This window comes from Manacus candei, unplaced genomic scaffold (genome assembly GCF_025592945.1).
Source record: "Manacus candei isolate 608988 ecotype Guabito, Panama unplaced genomic scaffold, ASM2559294v1 h1tg000017l, whole genome shotgun sequence".
Classification (NCBI taxonomy): Eukaryota; Metazoa; Chordata; class Aves; order Passeriformes; family Pipridae; genus Manacus; species Manacus candei.
This window is the reverse complement of record NW_026138065.1, coordinates 10,524,867-10,545,356: the sequence shown is the minus strand read 5'-3', so window position 1 is coordinate 10,545,356 and position 20,490 is coordinate 10,524,867. Positions and strand designations below refer to the sequence as shown.

At 38.7% G+C, this 20,490-nt stretch overlaps 1 protein-coding gene across 4 annotated transcripts in view; it reads right to left on the bottom strand.

The window, feature by feature from the left end:
* Positions 1-20,490, bottom strand: part of RASGRP3 (RAS guanyl releasing protein 3) — a 60,511-nt gene that overhangs the window by 21,653 nt on the left and 18,368 nt on the right. For 3 of the 4 annotated variants that reach the window (XM_051783050.1, XM_051783052.1, XM_051783049.1), the window contains exons 2-9: positions 10,066-10,258; positions 8,443-8,543; positions 7,766-7,830; positions 6,514-6,645; positions 5,055-5,202; positions 2,911-3,084; positions 2,387-2,503; positions 1,828-2,103 (exon numbers count right to left, since the gene is read on the bottom strand). In XM_051783050.1, coding sequence (XP_051639010.1) covers positions 1,828-2,103; positions 2,387-2,503; positions 2,911-3,084; positions 5,055-5,202; positions 6,514-6,645; positions 7,766-7,830; positions 8,443-8,543; positions 10,066-10,135 — 1,083 coding nt within the window. In that variant the 5' untranslated portion in view covers positions 10,136-10,258. Of the gene's footprint in view, positions 1-1,827; positions 2,104-2,386; positions 2,504-2,910; positions 3,085-5,054; positions 5,203-6,513; positions 6,646-7,765; positions 7,831-8,442; positions 8,544-10,065; positions 10,259-19,419; positions 19,505-20,490 lie in introns of those variants that run through there. The other variant, XM_051783051.1, reaches the window with a different exon arrangement.

Sequence of the window (20,490 nt, the reverse complement as noted above, 5' to 3'; positions counted from 1 at the left end):
GAAGGGGAAGAGTGTCACAAGAAATCAACTCTCAATCAGTAAAGAAACAAAAAAAAGACAATAAATGTCTGCCTTTATAGTCTAAAATTTAAATTAAGAGAGCACTGCAGTGGTCAACATACAGTGTTTCTCTTCTCTGCCCAGCTAACCAGGATTAGGACTTGTTCCACAAAAGGTGCAACTGGAGAAAGGTTTTCCTATTCCTCCAAATTTTCCCAATCCTCATTACAATGAATCCATGGGTATATCCACACCAACTTGGTAGCTCAGATTCATATTTGTCAGCCTTCACAGAGTAAAGTTGTGTACCTGATCAGTTCCAGCATAAATCCATCACAAATTATAACCACTGCTTACTTTCTAGATATGCATATTTTAGAGTATTTTGAAGTAAGGCATGGAAGGAAAAAATCCAAGGCTCCTTCCAGTGTGACTTCCAGTAAAGGTATTTACCTATATAATGAGTTAGGTAATGAGAGTCACCTCCAGTCTGTGACATGACTGAGGAAAAATTGGAATTTGGTTCCCACCTCCCCAGGAAGTGGGGGACAACACTGAGACATTGACTGGTTCGGTAACAGCTATTCAGAGATAATAAAATTATTTCCCTGGCTTTTGATCTAGATTTTTCTCTGTCATCTAAAAGAGAAAAACATGCCATACGACAAGAAGTTCATGTCATACGACAAAACAAACAGTGGAAAAATTCTCAAATTTGCCCTATTTACACACAGACTTTTTTTAGTTCTAAGTTTATTTTTAGAAGAATTACAGTGATTTAAAGAAAGCAAATAAATTTTCTTGTACGGATTAGAGATCTGAAAGACAAAATTAAATAGCAAGAACAGAAACAGCATGAACTGATTACATATTAAGAAAGTCCTTTATCTAACATGACATTTTTCAGGCTACTCTCTGAGCAGGTGACTTTTATTTGCTTGCAAGATCAACTATTTTATAAAAAACAGAACGATTTATTCTTCAAGCTTCACAGGTTTTATTTTTAATTCCAAGATACTAGGTTTTGCCCATGACCTGAACAAATTGTGGTGCTGAATCAAACACTACTGCAGTTGAGACCAGTGCTAAAATAACTACATTTCAATAGGAACAGGATTTGGCCTGAGGGTTCAGGCTCCACACTTCAATACGTTTTGGAATAAAGTGCAATATTTCTCAAAATGGCATTTTTTGTTTTAGTCAAAAAAAAAAAGTTTTACACAACCTTTTTGAGATCTCACTTTCCTTTGGTTTGAAATGGGACATTCAAATTCTTATTTTTAACTTGTGCGTGCAAGTTTCAAACCTCCTCAAACGTCCTCATTAACAAGGAGAAAAGGGAGGGTAAAGGAGGAGCAGTTGCAGTGGCTGCTTAGGAACATTCAAGAACATATTATTTACTGGATAGGAAAGGTACTGTGTCACATGGAAAGCACAGGGGAGCAAGAACAGAATGATGCTCAAGTTGAAATTTCACTTGTGTGTCCATGTCAACATGTCACCCACTCTTTCACAGGAGTCATAAGACTCAATTCTAAGTAGTCAGAACTCAGTTTTTGCTTCTCCTAACATAAATACAGCCCTCTTTCTGTCATTCTTAAAATTAATTTATAACAACACTATTGGTGCTTCCAGCCATCACATACTACAGTAACTCTCTTTGACTTCGTTAACTTCTCATGTGAACTTGTTTCTGTTTTGAATTCTCTCTGTTTTCTTTTTCAGAACTGGGATAATGATATGCACTTACCTTTATAGATATGAATATTCCTACTGACACTCAACATCTGAATAACAGCAGTGAATTGAAACATGTTCAGTACTTACGGTTAGCAGGTTAATTAAATCCATATTAGGCTCTAAATGATGAGAAGCAGTCTGCAGGGAAACCAGTTCACTCAAGGTGATGGAAAGCTGCTGCATTTTCACTATGTTAACTTTGTTCTCATCTATCCAATCAGGGAAAATGACATGGACAGCAATCAAGTCTTTCAAATGGACTCCTAAAATAGGAATTTTGAAGCCAACACAGTCAGCAAAAGCCTTGCGGTAGTTGCAGTAGTTTCCATTGGAAGAGACCAGCTCTGTCATTTCGTTCCAGTCCTACAAATAGCCAGAGAAGCAAGTCTCTGTGAAAGCATTCATAACATTCCCTTAATCTATTTTAAATGAGCACATCTCATGTCAGGGTGTCGACAGCGTGATTTCCCTCTCTGGCACAGGCAATTAAAGCTTATCCTACTCCACTGAAAGGAATGCAACCGAAGTACCTTTTAGGATGCCCTGCCATGATCCAAGTATTGTGTTGGTGAGACCCCTGCAGTGCAGAACCCATCAAAGAGGCGGTATTAGGCTCAATATGTCTGTATTCTGGAGTCCACCATACCTTTGTGACTTCTGAAGACAAATGAGAATGAGTTTCTTTCAGGCGAGAAATAGAGCTGTGGCTTAGACCTCCCACAACGGCCATCAGTGTGTTGAAGTTCTGCAGGTGAAGGAGCTTCTGCAGGAGAGATTGATCATGTGTATTTAAAAGTTAAGGAAATACATGTATCAGATATTTAGTGTCACACAACATGCTAAAGGAAACAACCTATCATGGCCAAAGCAGAAATCAGGGGATGAAACAGAATGGTTCTGCATTTTGTTTTTTACTTAGCTCAGCTCAACAAGAAACACACATTAGTGACAGTTGCCAGCTAGCATACAACAAAGAAAAATTGTTGTATAGTTATGTCTACTAGTTAAAAAATGCAGACATGCCACACCTGAACAAATAACCTTCAGTGATGTTGACCAGGCTATTCACTGAGGAAACAGCACAAAGAGCATCAGCTAATTTGTTTACTGCAATCTTTATTTATATTACTGCTTTATACTGGAAGGAAAAGACTCGTACGCAAGACTTACCTGTGCAACATTGATGAACTTTGTGATTACTTCTCCTCTTTGCTGGGGTGTTGGTTTGCTGAGAACCATGAGCTGGACCCATTTGGAGATACCATTAAATAAAGCAATAGATCTCTCCAAAGTAGGATTGTTCTCCAAGCAGCCATGGATCACATAGCTTTGGTAGTCTGTGAACTAATAGAGAAAAGGCATTTTCAGTAAAATGGCAGACAACAGAAGAATCAATTTGAAACTTTGATATTTTTTTCTTTTTAAAGCTCCTCTTATTTAGAAAGTGACCATGACTCAGGGTCATCAGACCCCACTGCACAACAACTCTTTCTAAAAAGCTGTTTGTTGTTTTTTTGTTTCATTTCTTACTTAAATGTTAACTCACAACTTGTTTGCGTGTCAGGAAATATAGAAACCTGTGTATGCATAATGAGCTACTTTCCTCTTTCCCGTATTTTACTCAACACAACATTTTATTCTGACATCCTTAAGGCATGATACTCTATAGGCTCCCAAGAATTAAATTTCCCTAAATGTCTGGAAAACATTTTTCACCTGTCCCTTAAAGAGAGATTTGCAGTAGCTTATGACATAACTTTAGCTTGAGTGGGAAGTTGCTAGCAGTACCAGGTAAGATGGGATTCTTGGTCTTAGCTGATCAAAACCAGCCTGCTAGAGAACATACAAGGGCAGATGCTTGTCTCACAGCTGCAGAAAAACAGTATTTTAGTACTCAGATAATTTTAAATGTTTACTGTTATAGTTAACACTGCCCTTCCTTCTCCATTTATTTTTTAAATAGATAAACACAAAGACAGAATTCAGACTAATGACGTTCTACAATTATATATCTTTGAGAGAACAAGTAGTACAAGAATAATTAACTCTCATTGGTTGCAGAGAAACTTCTGAGACAGCAAAATTCAAGCTAAAGAATTAAGAGACAAACTAGAAACAGCAAAGAAAAAAAGAAAATTAATTGCAAGTTTGAGTTTTCTTTCTAGAATTCTAAAGGAATTAAAACATTTCTTAAATCTAATTAGAAATCCATGCCTTTTTTCTTGTCCTTCCCTCTTTCTTTGAGGTTAGCATTGCACAGATAATGGTAGGGTGTTTTCCCATGATTTAAAGTCTAGAGTAATTAACCTTTGAACATTATTAAACTACATCAAAAGTTATTCTATTTAGGCTGGTCTCAGGTCCTCATTGATCTCTTTTTCCTTCCTCTCTTGAAACAAACAAAAAACCTCATATATTTTTCTTAGTTTTAGAGTTCAATTTCTTTCATGCTCCTAAACACATTCAAAAAAATCTCATTTGTTGTCTTGAGGACTTACTGCTTGCATTTGCCACCAAATACAGTGGCATCATGTGACCCTTTCATATGGATATGAATTTTTTTTGGCATTTGGCTTACACATTTGTTTTGTTATAGCTTCTACTTTTATTTTCATCCGTTTTTGCCTCTTGTCCATGTACAATCCTATGTGAAAAGAAGCAACTGTACCTGAATTTCTCTCAGTGCCTATATGGTAGAAGTAGGAAAGAGAAGTTGTGCAGCCTCTGCTCTTGCAGAGTTTCAAGGGTTTCAAGACCCAACTGCCTAAGTCTCTGAGGAATGTGGTCTATCTCAGAGCTGACCCTGCTTTGGGCAGGGGGTTGGCCTAGAGGCCTCCTGAGATCCCTCCTGACCTGAAGTTGGCAGATGAAAGGACAGTTTCTGAATAAGTGTTTGGGAGTGAACAGAGACTACAGAAGAACAATGTATATCTCAGTCTCTTAAAATATTCTTTGCAAAGACACTGTTGTTTTCTGAACAGTAATTAGCTATTTACTTAAAAGGGAAAAAGAAAACACGTGAAGATTTTTGACAATACTATTAATCAATTGCTGTGACATGGCTACTGTAGCTTTTATCAGTAATTTTTGCCCAGAATATCACCACAAAATTAGCTTTAGTCACTAAAAGCATCAGTTATGAAAAAGGTCTAGAAAGTGCTGGTGCAGCCACTGCTATGTACATCATATGAGGGGTTATAAAGGTTTACTACATTGGAATGTTGAGGAAAGGAAAAATCATAAATGTTAAACCATGTGAACACTTCTTAAAGACAGGCTCTTAATTGCAAGTGACAAAGTTGTAGGCTTCTTACAGAGATTCTCCTAAAAGATTTATGTTCCAGAAAAGTGAGATGTTCAGCTAGCTCAATGGGCTCCAAATGGTCAAACAGCAGGCAGGCTTTTCCTTTCTTGGAAATCCTCTTCCTCTGTGTAACTCTTCTCATCCAGTCATAGGAAGGACTGCAACAGAATAGGTATAAGTCTCAATCTTGTTTGGGAATATGTGAGTGTAGCCCACAGGTGGAACATATTTGTGTAAAATTACCAATAAACAGACCATAAATTTTCTGATCTGTGACATCCAGCACATAACAAACACTCTGAGTAAGACCTGTTCAGGAGCATAACAGAAAATAAAGAGTTTTGGAAGCACTACTGCAAATGATAAATAATAGCAGGTTTCTAACACAACAAAAGGACAACTAATTTTTCCCCATGGTATAGGAAGCCATAATTAAAGATGCTTTGGAAATACCAGAACAGTTCACACCAAATTCTCATACAGAATAAAAACATAATTGCATAACATCAAGGATTAATTTTCACTCTGTAAGATCACAGGTCACTGAAATAATGGAACAACAGAAACAGCCAAACAACTAACAAAACAATAAGAAGTGGATGGGAAAAGACAAATAATTTGCTTGCAAGCAATGGAATAATTCCTACCCATATACAGTAAAAGCACTTCAAAGAGCAGAAGCATGTTATCCTTAAAAATGGTTAATTTTTAATGTTAAGTAGGTGAATATTTTAAAATGAAGATTCAAGAGGTAATATTCATGTGATTTCATTGGTACTGTTCTTGAAGGAAGTCTTGCAATCTTCATTGACATTAGTAGTGCTGTCCTTCCAGGTTACTAGGACATTTTTCAATAAAGAAAAATCACCATGCACATGTCATATTCTAAAAGAAGATCTAGAATATCAGGTGAGATATAAAAGCCTACCTGGTGATTTTTAAAAGGTAACTTTTATTTCAGCATGTCAAGGAAATAGTAGTGTAATCATTTGGATGCAATACAACTACAAATGTGAATGCTAAAGATTATCCACTTAAATCATAGAAGAGAAGTACACAGAAAGCCACTACAAAAAATAACAGATTACTGATGAAAGAACAAAAAAGCTTCCCTGAGAAAATCTAAGATTTACACAGCATATCAGTCACTGCATTAGTTGTTATTCTGTATGAAAATGTATAGAAAAAAAAAGTAACTTTAATCACTTAATTGGCACTAGCTTTGTTAGGAAAATAATTTATTTCCTGTTTATATGAAAAACTTACGCACAGATGAGTCTTCTCTTTACAGTGAAACTGTAACTAGAATTTCAAATTTTTAGTAGCTTCAGATTGAAAGACAGTATATTTTGCAAATGCTCTTTTTGATCTTTCAGGATCAAGATGGCCCTCAATATTTTTATATTTTGTACAGAACTAGAATTTTGCTGTTACAGACACAAAGATGTTGTAGCTTATGACATCCTTACATGCTGGAGATATCAATAAGATGGATGTGATCGTCATATCCGAGCTGGCTGGCTACTTCTCGAAACTCTTCAGTCAAACGAATCAGCCCAAGATCCAAGTTAAACTCTGCAGGAAATTCCAAAATCCAGTATCTGAAATCCATAGACAGCAGTTAAGAGATGCCCAGGGACTTGGGCATAACATTCAGTGGCTGTATACATATACATACATTTTATTTCATAGGACACATTTCAGATCCACTTGTCTGCAGAGTGCAGACTACCTCATCCTATTGCTTCTGTAATTATCTGTGGCACTGAAGTGGCAAAAGCCACCTTATCTTGTAATTTTCTTTGCTTAACTCACCACTGCACAACAAAGCAGCATTCTATTGAAATGCAAAATTAAAATGATGTCTCAGGTGACACACACAAAAATGTCTTAACTCATGCTGTCAGAACACCCGAATGACACTTGCACTTAGCCCTTGTTCAAGTGAGACACTTTGTTTGCTCAGAAGAGATTTTTCAATGAAAATGAAAAAGTAAATTTGAGTGGCAATTCTACCACAATAACTGTGTAAACCAGATGTAATCCATGTAAGCTTATATGTAAACCATATAAGCCTCCTCTGCTTTAAGAGGGTATGGAAAAGGCTTTATCAGTTCTGCTCTTCATAACTCCTCTCCTTTCCTCTCAGTGATGAAACTGTAACACAATTGTTTGAAGGAAGCAGGTTATATCATGTTAACTTGAAAATTCATGCTTTCTCTTTTACAGGGAAGTGTTCCTACACAAGAACAGCCTAACAAATGAAAGCTTTCCCATAGAAACAAGGACAGAGCAGTTAGTGAAAGGTTCAGAACACAACCGACCTGTAACAACTTTGGCATTACTAACACACTCCTGTCATCATAAATTATGTAGGGGTTGTATGAACTGAAGTCCAGAAACAGTCTTCCTTTCCCACACTAGATTACATCTGGAGGCAAAAGATGTCTCTCCCCTGTGTGGCATTGAACCTCTCTCCCTCTAAGAGATATCACACCCATGCACCAGATAGATCACAGCACAAGTTTTTAGTCGGCTTTTTAGCTCAGTGCTGTTACGTGTCTTTAAAAGTTGGATGACTCAGTTATTTTCAAGACATAGAAATTCACGCTTCACTGCAGACTAGGGATCAAGTAAAAACCCCACAAACAAGCTAAATAATGTTGTTAGTATTAGCAGAAGCATAAAACCAAAATGCTAGAGGACTAGAAGTGCGTTTACCTCATGAAGTAGCAGATTTTCAATCTGAATTCGTTGCAGTTCTCCCCATTGGCATCTCTATATGTATGCTAATTAAAGAAAGCTTTTTGTACCTTGATTCAGTAATGTTTTTATTCACTGGAGACTGACACTAAACCAGTTGAATTAAAACCAGTATCTTTTCTTCTAGAAAAAACATAGTATGCTCTGATATTTCATTCACTTTCACAGCATCTTAGGGGACAAAGACTATTTTCTGGCTGCCAACTTTTTTTCCCCTAGCAAAAATGCCTCTGTTTTACTATTCTGAATATTCTGTTGAAAAGTTTCTTGCCAGCTCTGGCTAACCAAATATGATAATACTTATGATTTAAGAGGTATAAATCACATGTAAGTGCTTAGATACCAATCATAGTTCATAGTACTTCCAGCCTGCTGTGATACATTTGAAAAGTTATCTCGGCCACATATTTGCAGTTATTCAAAGTTAATGAGTCAATATTCTTGTACATATGGAAAAACTCTACAAGCAGTAGCATAAAGAAGCTCATAAACTTCCACCTTTTAGGTTGAAAAAAAATTAACCTCTAAACCTTGTTTGTCACTAATTAATTGACATATTTTTTACATGCAGTCACAGAAACAATCTGCTTTTGATGCTGTAATGTGGATTTACAACACTTTGTGAAAGGATATGTGGACAGGAGTTTGCCAGCCAGCTCTGTCGAAGGCAGATACCAACGATGCATTAAAAGAAAGGTTCTTGGCAAATGGCTGGAGCACTGGTTTCCTTTGTCATCTGCAAAAGACAAACAATGAGTTAACCACATTATAACAGAAGGGAGCTTTTATTCTTCAAGCAGAGTCAGAAGAAGGGATAAAAAGTTAAAATGTTGGCTCGTTGTCTACCAAAGAGGTAGGAAAAAAAAGCAAAGCACAAAAATGCTCCTTTAGCAGTAACTATTGCTAGAATGCAGTGATACCTATTTAAATGGAGAAAAAAGCCCAAACCAGCGTAGATAACTGGCCATAGCTAAAAACATAGGGCATGGACAGCACTATGCTAAATGTTATACAAAGACACTGCCAGTAATCCACAGAACAGATCCAAAATTAGCCCACCAAAAGGGAGGGGAGATGATTTATTTATAACCACTTCCAATATTTATTTTATTGCAGCTTTATAGCTTTAAGTTAACAACTAAATTGTTAAAAAAGGAATCTGCATCAAGGAATGCAATGGCAAAGCACCTCATATCTGTGCCGAGGATCCCATCTCCAGCTATCTTACAGAGACCCTTGTGCCTTTGCAATGTAGACACTGAAACTACACAAAGGGTTATTCCCTGGCAGACTGGACTACCATTAGACTTCCCCAACAACTGCAATGTTAGATTATTCTCTGTCTGTCATTAGAAGACTGTAGATGATATGATGTATGAAACAGGAACAACACATGGACTACACTTGTCAAGAGTGTGTGTCTACAAGAAGAGCCACTATTTCCAACAGCCAACAAGTGTATGGGCTCTGCCAATACTTTCATTAAGTTCTAGAACAACAAGTTTGATGGTGGTCTACAGAAATGGATATTTGGGGATTCACCGCAGTCAGTAGCAAGATCTATCCATCCCTCAATTATTTAATCTCACTCACCTTTAGAAACTTGTTTCTCTCCACACAGGAAAAAAATTAATACCTCATTCCAATCAAGATCTGTCCTGTATCTCAAGACAACCTAAATGTAGCTTTATGAATCAAAGTTCTACTTCAAAGCATTTAAGCCCATCCATGAACTCATCTGACTGCAATGTGATATATATCATGATTAATGGTGTTATGGATCAAGGTCTTTTTCATCACTTTCCCTCAGACCTCGTACATTGCATTTTAATAAGAGTAAAAAGATTACATGAGCCTTAAGTCATACTCTTGCCCATTATTGCATGATAATTCAGAAAACCTTTGAAAAAATGACTGGTCAGAAACACAGCTGTGTAACTACTCAAGACAGTGCCAGAAAGAAAGATCAATGCCAGAAACAACTCCTTGAATAATTCAACGAAACATTTCTCTTGGTGAAGGCCAGTATTTTAAAAACCACCATACCCACCATTGTGCATTATCTCATTAAGAAAATTTAATACAGTATGCATGTGATTAAAATTCTGGCTTGTGTGATTCTGGGACAAATTGAAACATGGAAAATTTTGCAGAATAGAAATGTTGTTTGCCAAGAGAAAGACTGGCTAAATTAGAGAACAGCAATATTTATAAGATTAATTTCAAGAACAAGAAAACAAAATATCGAGAAAGCATACCAAACATTTCAATACAAGTGTTCAAAAGCTCATCTAACGTTGCAGACTTCCCAAGTGTGTTTGACCCCATTGTCCTTTAATAGTTGTCAAAAAATAAGAGTCATTTTCACCAAGTAGAAGGATGTTTCTTCAGATGCCTAGATTTTTCACTTTATTTTGCTAGTTGCATTCTTAGTTGGACTTCAGTGAAAATCTAAGGAAAGAAAAAAAATCATAATTATATGACTATATGTTCTATGACTATATGGAAGACTTATCAGGATGCAATATTTACAGTTCAACTCAACTGCTTTTTCCCCACAATACAGAGCATGTGAAAGATTGCTGTAAGTTTTTCCTACATTCAAACTTGTGTTTCTAAGTGTTGTCCAATTGTTTGTCCACTAGCACAAAATAAATCCGCAGCTAGGGTCATAAAACAGAAACCAGATGGTAAATGAGGGCATGCACATGCAATGACGCACATTTTGTTCAGGTCATTCTTATTTACACTTGATAAGTCACTTTTTGTAATAACCCTGCTTTTATGTTTTTAAGCATAACCATTTTTTCCCCTAAGGTTACTGGTTCATGGTAATGCTAATGGTCTTAATTGGCACAGACTGCATAAGTGTTTAATGAAGTTCATAGCAAACATTAAACTAGGAGGCAATTTTTTAAAGGACCTGAAGATCAGCCCCTGAAGCTTTTAAAAATAAATCTTCCCGTGGTAGCTGAACAGTCACTGAAAGCTGAACACATACAGAAACTTCTAAATTTAACTGTACATCTTCTATGCATTTAAATATCAAACATCCATTTACCTGAAGATGCACAGAATACTTTGTCACAAGTTTTCAGTAATAATTTTACAGGTTTTATTTAAAAAAGAGAAGAAATCAGTATTTTATTGTCCGTCTGTGACTAAGCCCCCCTAGTGCCTGACCATAACAAGTTTTTGAAATGTGACAATAAAAAGTACATTCAACAACTTCTCTAGGAAAAAAAGCCAAGAGTAGAACTAAAAGAGTCCTTGAAGTGAAATAATACAGGAGTTTGGGAAATTCAGTTTCAGAAGTCATTGCCTGTAACATTAACTTTTTAATGTTGGTCATACAAAGCACTGATGAACTATATACCTGCTTTAATTCATCCACAAATACCAAACTTTTCAAACCCACCATATCACAGACCTCGTACTGCAAACTCAGTCTTGGTAGGATCGGCATCCTTCATCCTTCTTACTAACCCACCTTGACCCCTCCCAAAGGCCAGTGTTACAACGAGCACAGCGCTCTCTGAGCTAGGTCTCTGTCAGCTTGCAGCCCTGGAAACGCCACTGTGGTCCAGCCACCCAAGTGACACCAGGTTATGGCAGCTTTGCTGGCCCTGCTGTTGCCACCTCAGCCACCAGCTCACACCCACGGTGTGGGCAGGTATGCTCCTTCTTCAGCAAAAGGAAGGGCCAATGTATTCTGACACAACTTCCACCCCCTGGAAGGAGGAGAAGTTGCTGCCCATTCAGGATAGGTCTGCACTACTGAGCTGACCATGCCCAGACTGGCTGCCAGGTGCTGAGGCCAAACAGCAGAGGTCGGCCTGCAGCTACATCAGTGAAGTCTCTCAACCTCCCAGGCAGAGTTGGCATATGGAAGCTGCTCATCTGATCCACTTAGGAGACCACTGACATGTCAGGGGTGCTCTAGCAGTACAGCACACTGCATCCTAGCACCTGGAAAAGTGTCCTGCACTGAATATTTATCTATAGACCCAGCTTCAGAGTCCTGTGGTGTTGAGGCTTCTCTAAGCATGCAGCAGTGTTTTGTATGGAAGACCTTCAAAATATACCATTCAGCCAAGGATGCAAGCCTTATGAGGACAAGCTGAGGGAGCTGGGGTTGTTTAGCCTGGAAAAAGGGAGGCTGAGGGGAAAGCTTATCACTCTCTACAACCATCTGAAAGGATGTTGTAGTGAGGTGGATGTCAGTCTCTTCTCCCAGGTAACAAGCAACAGAATGAGAGGAAATGGTCTCAAGTTTCACCAGGAGAGGAATTTAGATTGGATATTAGGAAAAACTTCTGCACGGAAAGGGTTTCCTTTGAAACAGTCTGCTCAGGGAAGTGGTTGAGTCACCATCCCTGGAGGTATTTAAAAAGCGTGTGGATGTGGCACTTGGGGACATGGTTTAGTGGTGAACTTGGCAGTGCTGGGTTGATAGTTGGATTTGATGATCTAAAAGTTGTCTGTTCCGATCTAAACAATTCTATGATTCCATGCTATTATTTTTCAATGTGTTCCTACATCCAGGTTCTTTCTGATCCCATCCAACAATGGATTTAGGCATGATGCTCTTTGCCTCGAAGCTGAGAGAAGGACCCCGGAGGACACAAACACAGCTCACCGAACAGTGAGTTTCCATACGCCAGTGCACACGCAGTGCTGCAGGCCAAGTCAGCCGACAGAAGACTAGAGCAGAGAGGTACAAGCATTAAATCCTGCCCCTTCCTCCTAGGCAGAAGAAAGCACTTTCCTCTGAACTTGGTGGTGCAGAACCACTTCTTGATAGAACGCTGTTTTTCCAGAAATCACACAGAGCTCCTACCTGCCACGAATTGGGGGGAAATTAATCCTTTCACACATCAGTAAGCAGTCAGAGCACTCATCTAAGAAAAAGGGGGAGGTGGGTACACACCTGGGCTCTGGTCCTTGCTTTGAACCCGTTCTCTGCATTGTAGCAGAAGGCATTGTAACAGCTAGCTCTGGGGGTAGGCTGGGCAGCCTCAGCCCTTCCTGCAAGAGCTGGGCTATCATGCAAACCCTAAAGTTTTCTGAAGTGAACCAGAGATATACGGCTCTCTAATTTACTGGTCAGGCCACACGAGCCATGGTTACCCTAGGTTCAGTCTCTTTCTAAGACTGTTTATTTAAAGTGAAAAAAAAAGTAAGTAGAGTATTTGCTTGGTTTACTTACTTTGAGAGTTAGCCAGCAGCTGAGCAGGGATTTTCAAGATCACAGCTTTGCACTTTGGCAGCTAATTTTTTCTAGAATCCCACCTTGGGCATGTTTTTCCTTTTTGTCCATCCCAAAATCCTCCTCCGAGTGCTTAAATTACTGGCGTGATTTTCACAGAGCCAGCTATCTAGCTTCATTTCACTTAGTGTTTTTTTCAAGAAGAAAAAAATAAAATAGTTTTTAATCATCTCTTTAAAAAATAAAATGGAGAAAAGCTATTGCATTTTCTGTCTATCCCTTGAAAATTGCTGAGCATGAAATGTAGGAATGGAAAAGATTTGATCTGACTTTTCAGTTTTGTAAGTATTACCATCCTCCATAATAAAGCATAGAAGAGTATCACCTCTGTCTTCTCTTGACAACAGTGTAAAGACAGCCATGTAGTAATCAACAAGTAATTCTCAATGTAAAATTGCAGGCTTGCATTGGTTTTTTTTCAATTATGCGACAACTACTTAAGTAGCACATACCTAGGTCCTGACATTACAGTACTGTCCTCTAAACAGCCTATCTGACCCCTAAAAGTCAGAGTATTATTCTAATAATACTTCTAAAAGAAGAATAAAATATTTCCACTGGATGAAGAACTGGCTGACTGGGTCTGAGCCAAAACCTGCTATCACATCTCTTGACTGCAGACTCCAACAACCACAACCATTACATCATTTGTACGATTAAGCACCGCTGTTCTACTGGGACAATAAACAACTTGTCTGTATCGTGCCACAATAGTATCCAACCATACTTGCAGAGATGGATGAGTAAAATACAACTATAAATGTCATCCACGTAAATTAAATAAATTATGTTCCATCAATGGTTCAGTGCAAGAAAAGCACAAAAATAAAAATAAAATAAAATCATAGCAGAGTTTTTTCTACATATAAAGAATTAAAAACATTCGGAATATGTGGCTATTATTAAAAAAATTGATTTCCAAAGGTGTAGTTGGAATAACCTAGAGAATCTCTGCCCCCAGCTGCTTCCCACTGTAACTCTGAAACATCTTATTGCCATCTGGCTGTTTCAGGAGGATTCGTTAAAGCTAGAAAAGAAAATCAGAACTCAATATGTCAGGGAATGATTGCATACTATAATGAAAAATAAATTTCCCTTATAATGGAATTAGAAATCCAGCTAGGTTTACTGATGTTAACAGAGGCTGTTAAGGACACAGGAGGCACAGAATCCTCCACAGTCACCCACTCTCATTTCTTTATCAGGCCACTTAAAATTACAGTCTCTACTGCAAGTAACCCTCCCAGTGCCAGGAAGGGGTTTCAGAGCAATAGTCAGGAATGGGTGAATGATACAACAGCAGAAATATGATCGATATAGGCCTTAACACTCCCTTGAAGTTAACAGCTTTGTCTAAGAGACCCCCTTTATTTAGGTAGTAGATACAACCATAATATCCCTGTGAACCAAGTGAGGGTATTAGGCATGTCATGCTTTATTTCATGAAATATTTCTATTATGGGATGCACATTCCTACTAAGGGGGAAAACAGAAACATCTGTAGTGATGTGCTCAGAAGTTAGAAGTTTGTTATGAACTAAACTACAAAACAGAGTCCCTTCCAAGTCCTGCCATCACCCTGACTGCCACATGCATACTTTAAGCAGATGGCTTTCCTTAGTACTCTTGTGCAGTGTAATTGCGTTTTTTGTTCAACATTTTGAAAGTTTTGAGATGGTGCTATTGTGAACTGTCTTGACAGATAACTTAAAACAAACGTGTAGGCTGTGAGCTCCTGTGGCAGATGTGGTCAAGTGTAATACATTAGTTTTTAGAAGAAGCAGGATACCCTGCCAGCAAACTTGTGGTCTTGTGCAAAAGCACCAAATGGTATGAACAGGGTGTCAGCATGAAGCCAAGTTTTAAATGTTGTCTTCTGTCCTTAGTGAAACCAAAAGACATCACTATTACTGCTGGAGACTACTAAGGGGACGTCCACACCTACAAGCTACAGCAGTTTAACTAATATTAAAATGTCAAGCCAGTACAGATCGCTGTGTGGGCACTCTTACATGGATTTCAAGCAAGTTATATTGGTTACATATTCAAGCTAACCTAATAATTTGGTTTTAAATAGGCTTAAATTTGACATATAGAGTAATATTTATTTAGTAAAATGAAATTTAAACAACATTTTAGCAAGGCCAAAGTAAATGCACATGTAGCATTTTCCCCATTAATTAAAAGTAAGCTATTTTCCTTCTACTTAGGGACAATAAATAGAGACACACGCAAACAGTCCAACTTTGACACAGAGGCACCTGTATGAGTCTCAGTTCATCCACAAACTTTCCAGAGGCTTGCACACATGAGACTCATATTCTTTACAAGATTAGGACATTCTTGGGGCTTTAAGTCAGACCTCCCCTCATCTCCCCCTCCTTGGAGCCTACACAACACTCCACTGAATGCTTACATTAAACAACTTCCACTTGGCTGCTGGAAGAGTGCTAAATGTGAGCAGCTGAACAGGGAAATCAAATCAGTAGCAGTATGCAGAAAAAGAAGCTGAGAAGAAATCAAGAGTCTCATGAGAAGATTTAAGGGTAATTTCCCTTGCTATAACTTTTTCTGTCATAAACTTATGTCCAGGGTAAGCTTTTCAGGACAGAGTTCACCTGCTACCTTGTAGATATAGTGGAGGCTCTTGCAGTAAGACCCTTTCTTATGATTAGTCTCCACACATATTAGTTAGTAATTACCATAATAAGAATCCCAGCTGGAACACGTAAGTGGTGCATCTCTGCCTACACAAGTGCAATCAAGACATGTGTTTGGGCCCAAGTCAACACAGGTCTTAAATTGCCTACTGCATGGTTCCTGAAGTTTATTCTCTCCCAGGAATCACGTATTTCCTGTAGCTGGTCAGTACCAGTTTATTTATTAACGTACAAACAATCTGTTTCTGGAAAACTCTGAGCAAGTGACATATATGATCAGATTTCTCCAGTGTCTGACACATGATGAAGCTGTGCTAGGTAGGAAAGGGCAGTGATACTGGGCTATAAGGCAGCCTAATGCCTCCACTTCTGTCCCAGTCCATGACCTCAACATCACATGCAGCTGGCTGCAGGATAGCACATCTGGCTTCCAATGATGTTTGTCATGTGGAGCAAGGACACAGAACAAGGGAGAGATTGTGGCACTGCTCCATGAAGTAAGGGAGGTGAGGGGGCAGGGGAGGAATAAAAATTACTCATGAGAGTATTGGGCTCATCTGATGTGACTTCCCAATATTCATTCACTTTCTCTACACACTTTCAGATAGTAGTTATACAATAAACCGCAACAAGTGTCTGCACCCTATTGCTTAGATTCACTCTTTTTCAGGATCAAAGGAGAACTTCAGAAGACACTAAACAGAGTGGGACGTCTGCAAAAAGCACAGGACAGGGGGATGGTTAAGCATACATTGCTGGTGGATGACTAAAGCCAGTCATCTTACTAACAACAGACACTGCACAGGGGAAATCAGTGACTCTATAGCTCTATAGGCTCCACAGGTAAAGTTTTACTTGTTCCATTTCATTTGCCAACCAAAAGCCAGTGTAATCACTGTAAAACTTAATTCCTTGACTATTAACATAAATATTTAATTACTGATTTTTGTACTGGGAAACAGTACAGGCTAAACTTCACTCCAGACACCTGCTGCAGGTTACACTGAGTCCCTTCAGCGAGACAATAAGCAGTGCAGGAGGTCAGGGTCAATAGTCAGCAGTTTCTCTCTGCTGCTCCTTCCTTCTCACTCTTGTCCTATGCTCCAGCCTGGGTCCTTTATGGGTCACAGTCCCTTCAGAGCTGTACCTGCTCTGGCATGAACTCACCAATGGCCACGGTCTCTTCAGGGAAGTACCTGCTCTGCCACAGAGCACCTCCCTGTCCTCTGACCTTGTTATTCCCTGTGTTCTTTCCTCTTCCTCTCCATTCCCTTGCTCTCTCTGTGTTCCCTCCCATCAGAATTTTCCGCCTTTTCTTCAGTATGTTTTTACAGAGGTGCCACCAACTCAGCTGATGGGCTCAGCCATGGCTGGGTCTCTTGCAAAGACAGCTGGAAGTGGCTGTGTCCGACACAGGGCAGCACCTGGCCTCCTCCTTCAGAGGTCATGTCTGCAGCCCCCCTGCTGCCAAAACCTTGCTATTTACATCCAGTATAGCCTCTAAGGGGTGAGTATTTGTGCCTTAACACAAAAGTATTCAAGTTACACATTTTCAAAATGTATTTTACTATGCTTAATTTTGAAGGACAGCTCCACTGAGCTAGATATTTACTTTCAGGTCATCATGGGTCATCCAATTAACATGGAAGGGTATTTTAAACTATTTCAGGCCCTAAACATCTATTGTTCTGTGGGAATAGATGTTAAATGAATAGGGCTGTGAGCAAGAAACCAAGTGATTATATAGACACACTCATATGTACCACCAAGCTGTTAGCTCAGAGCCATATAATGTCTTGTATAAGTTCATTGATTAGCATGTGGGGTACAATACATGCTGACCTTACAGAAATCATGAGGAATGCCAATGGACAATCACATGACCAAATACTTTCAGTAATCATCAAGTCACTTGATTAAGGCTTGGGTTGCATAGATAGCATTTTGTTTAGCATTCTTTCTGTGAAACATAACCAGGATGATTTCAGAGATAACAGGAAAAAAAATTCCCCAGGTTTCCTCACTTATAACCCCCCCTAAAATAATGGATAGCTTGATAACTGGATTTGTAAAAACAACAAAGGTTTCATTCTCAATTACAATTCTAACATTTTTTGCAACTGATTATCTACCGTATTTTAGCTTTGTGCCATCCACTTCTACATTTTTTTCCTGTATTTACTTTGTTGGCATTTGCCTCTGTAACTCCAGTTAATAATGGCAGTAAAATCTGAACACACATCCTTGAGTTATTCCATGTACTATGCTGTTGATATTTTACTTCCACTTTCTATGGGTCAAGGTAGTACAATTGCCCAGAATGCATCAGGTTAAAAGGGAGAGCTAAGGAAGACTTTAGTTTGTTTTCAAAAGAAGGAAAACTGACAGCAATAATTCTCAGTAGATTTGTCACAAAAGTTGTTTTGCTATTCCCAGTAAAGCAAAAATAAAATTACAAATATACAACATTTGATTAATGTGCATGACACCAGCTCTTCTGAGAATCTTTGCCCTTCAGACATATTAGAGACCTCCAGCACCAAAGTGTAACCCATTGGGAGAGGACAGCAACAGCAGTTAGAGTTCACATGGTCTAACTCAATGTAAGACCTGTAAGCCTTCAGAGAAACTCTTGGCAAAACATAATTCATATTTATTCTATTCATAGACTTGTATATAGCATCTTGCAAGAGTAAGTTTGCTTTGTTAATCTAGTCAAGTCAGTGGAAAAAACCAGTTTATCAGCATGTATTCTTGACTGGTTACACTGTCACATGCCTTTAGTGAGGCTGGACCATCCCAAGAAAAAATGGGGGGTTTAGTTATTTTAAAAAACATATGGGGAAATAATAAACTCTTTACTTATGAAAGACAACCCCCCATATATTTATTACCTGTTATGTTATTTTGTGCTATTAATATCTGTTATGAAATATTTTAATATTTTATTATTATTTACATTAGTCAGCTATATTCCCTTAAAGACAAGCTAGAAAAATCACATTTACTTATTAATTAGATTCCTAAAAAATCCCAGGCCCTATTCACCTAGAGCTTCTGATAGGCTCATTTTGGAGATCTACCTTTTCCCACACAAAGTTCATTTTGTCTTATTTGTAACTAAGCCAAAATTTTTCTGTACTAGCATAGTCCCTGGTTACTGACTTCTTTGAAACTGTTGAATATTCCAAGAGTTATGACAATTTTAAGAGTCAGCACTGTTTTCAGTTTCACACCACTTTTCGATCAATTTTAAGACAAAGAAGAAATGTAAGAGCATGTAACCCAGATATCCAAATTCAGTAAGTTGGATATCAAGTTATCAGTCTGACAAACCCATAGCTTCCAAATTGATTTTTCCCTCAGAAGTAGCTTTTTCACTCATTCTGTAATTTCTAGTTATTCCCCACCAGCAGGCAGCCACACTGCAAACATCTGTGCCACCTTTTGTAATTATGCCACAGGAACGCAGGCACCCATGGAGCTTCTCAACCCCCTTAAGCTCTATGAGTTTGTGCTGGTCACCCAAACAGTAGAGATTATAGCTAAGTGTCTGAAAAAGCAATATGTTAAAATACACTCTTTCATTGGCCATCTCTGCAGCTATGTTGTATCAAGGTAAGACAAAATCATTATCTGCAGTCACAGAAACTGGTAGGGAGAATTCAATACCTCCTACTTACCTGCTATTTCCAGCATTGATGACCATATCTGATTTCTCACTCTGATTTCTGACTTTCCCCAAACTGAAGAACAACTGCAGTTACTTTACATCTACCAAAAGGAAGGCTATTACATTTTGAAGAGGGGAGGTTCAGTGCCTGTTTATTTTTAATTCTTTGGCACTGTTAGCCCGTATATTACGTCACATCTCTCCCTGTGAATTCACAACCTATACCTATCCCATGTGAGGAGAGGCCTCTCTGTGTAGTGAAAGCAGTTTTTCAGCTGACTTTTCCTCCTGTGACTACAATCAAAACATAGGTTGGCTTCAGAAATATCTCGACCACACATTTACAGCCTGGGAAGTACTTATCAGTGCAGTAAATTGAAGGCAGCAACTGGCAAAACAATAAAGGCAGGAAGAGGTTTTCAGAGACTTAAGTAATGGGAAGCTGGATGTCTGAGATGGAGCAAGACAGAGTTAAAAGGACAGAGGGGCAGGACAGAGCGTTGGCTCCTTTTTCCCATTTGGCTGTTATGGTGCATTTCTAATCAGATAAGTCTTTGTTTCCCCTTTGGTGAACATAGAAAATATTTCACATGTAACTGCTATTTCCCTGCAGACCTGTTAATAGGTCCCAGACAAGGAGGGAGGCTGGACCAGTTGCTAATGGCCAGTAACCCTTCTCAATCCCTAGTGGCAGCTGCCCATTCATTTGAGAGTAGTCACTCTTTGAAGAGAGATTGCAAATTGAAATAATGCACTAGAAAACATTGTCAGACATGCATGACAGTAGACAGACTAGCTGTGTGATCCTAGGAGCTCATGCTAATTGCTGTCTTCTGCACACTCACATGAATCAGGGATGCCTGGCTTGTGTGATGCTATGGTTTTGCAGCTGCAGAAGTCACCAACAACTCACAGGCAATCTTGTGGGCCAAAAGGCTGGTGAGCTGAAAACACAGCCTGGAGATCAGGAGAGAGCCAGTACCTTTCTTTATAAAATTCTGTCAGCAGATGCTGGACATCAAAATACATAAGCAGTTTCTTACCTGTAGTTATTTTTTATGAGTTTCCCTTGGGAAGATGG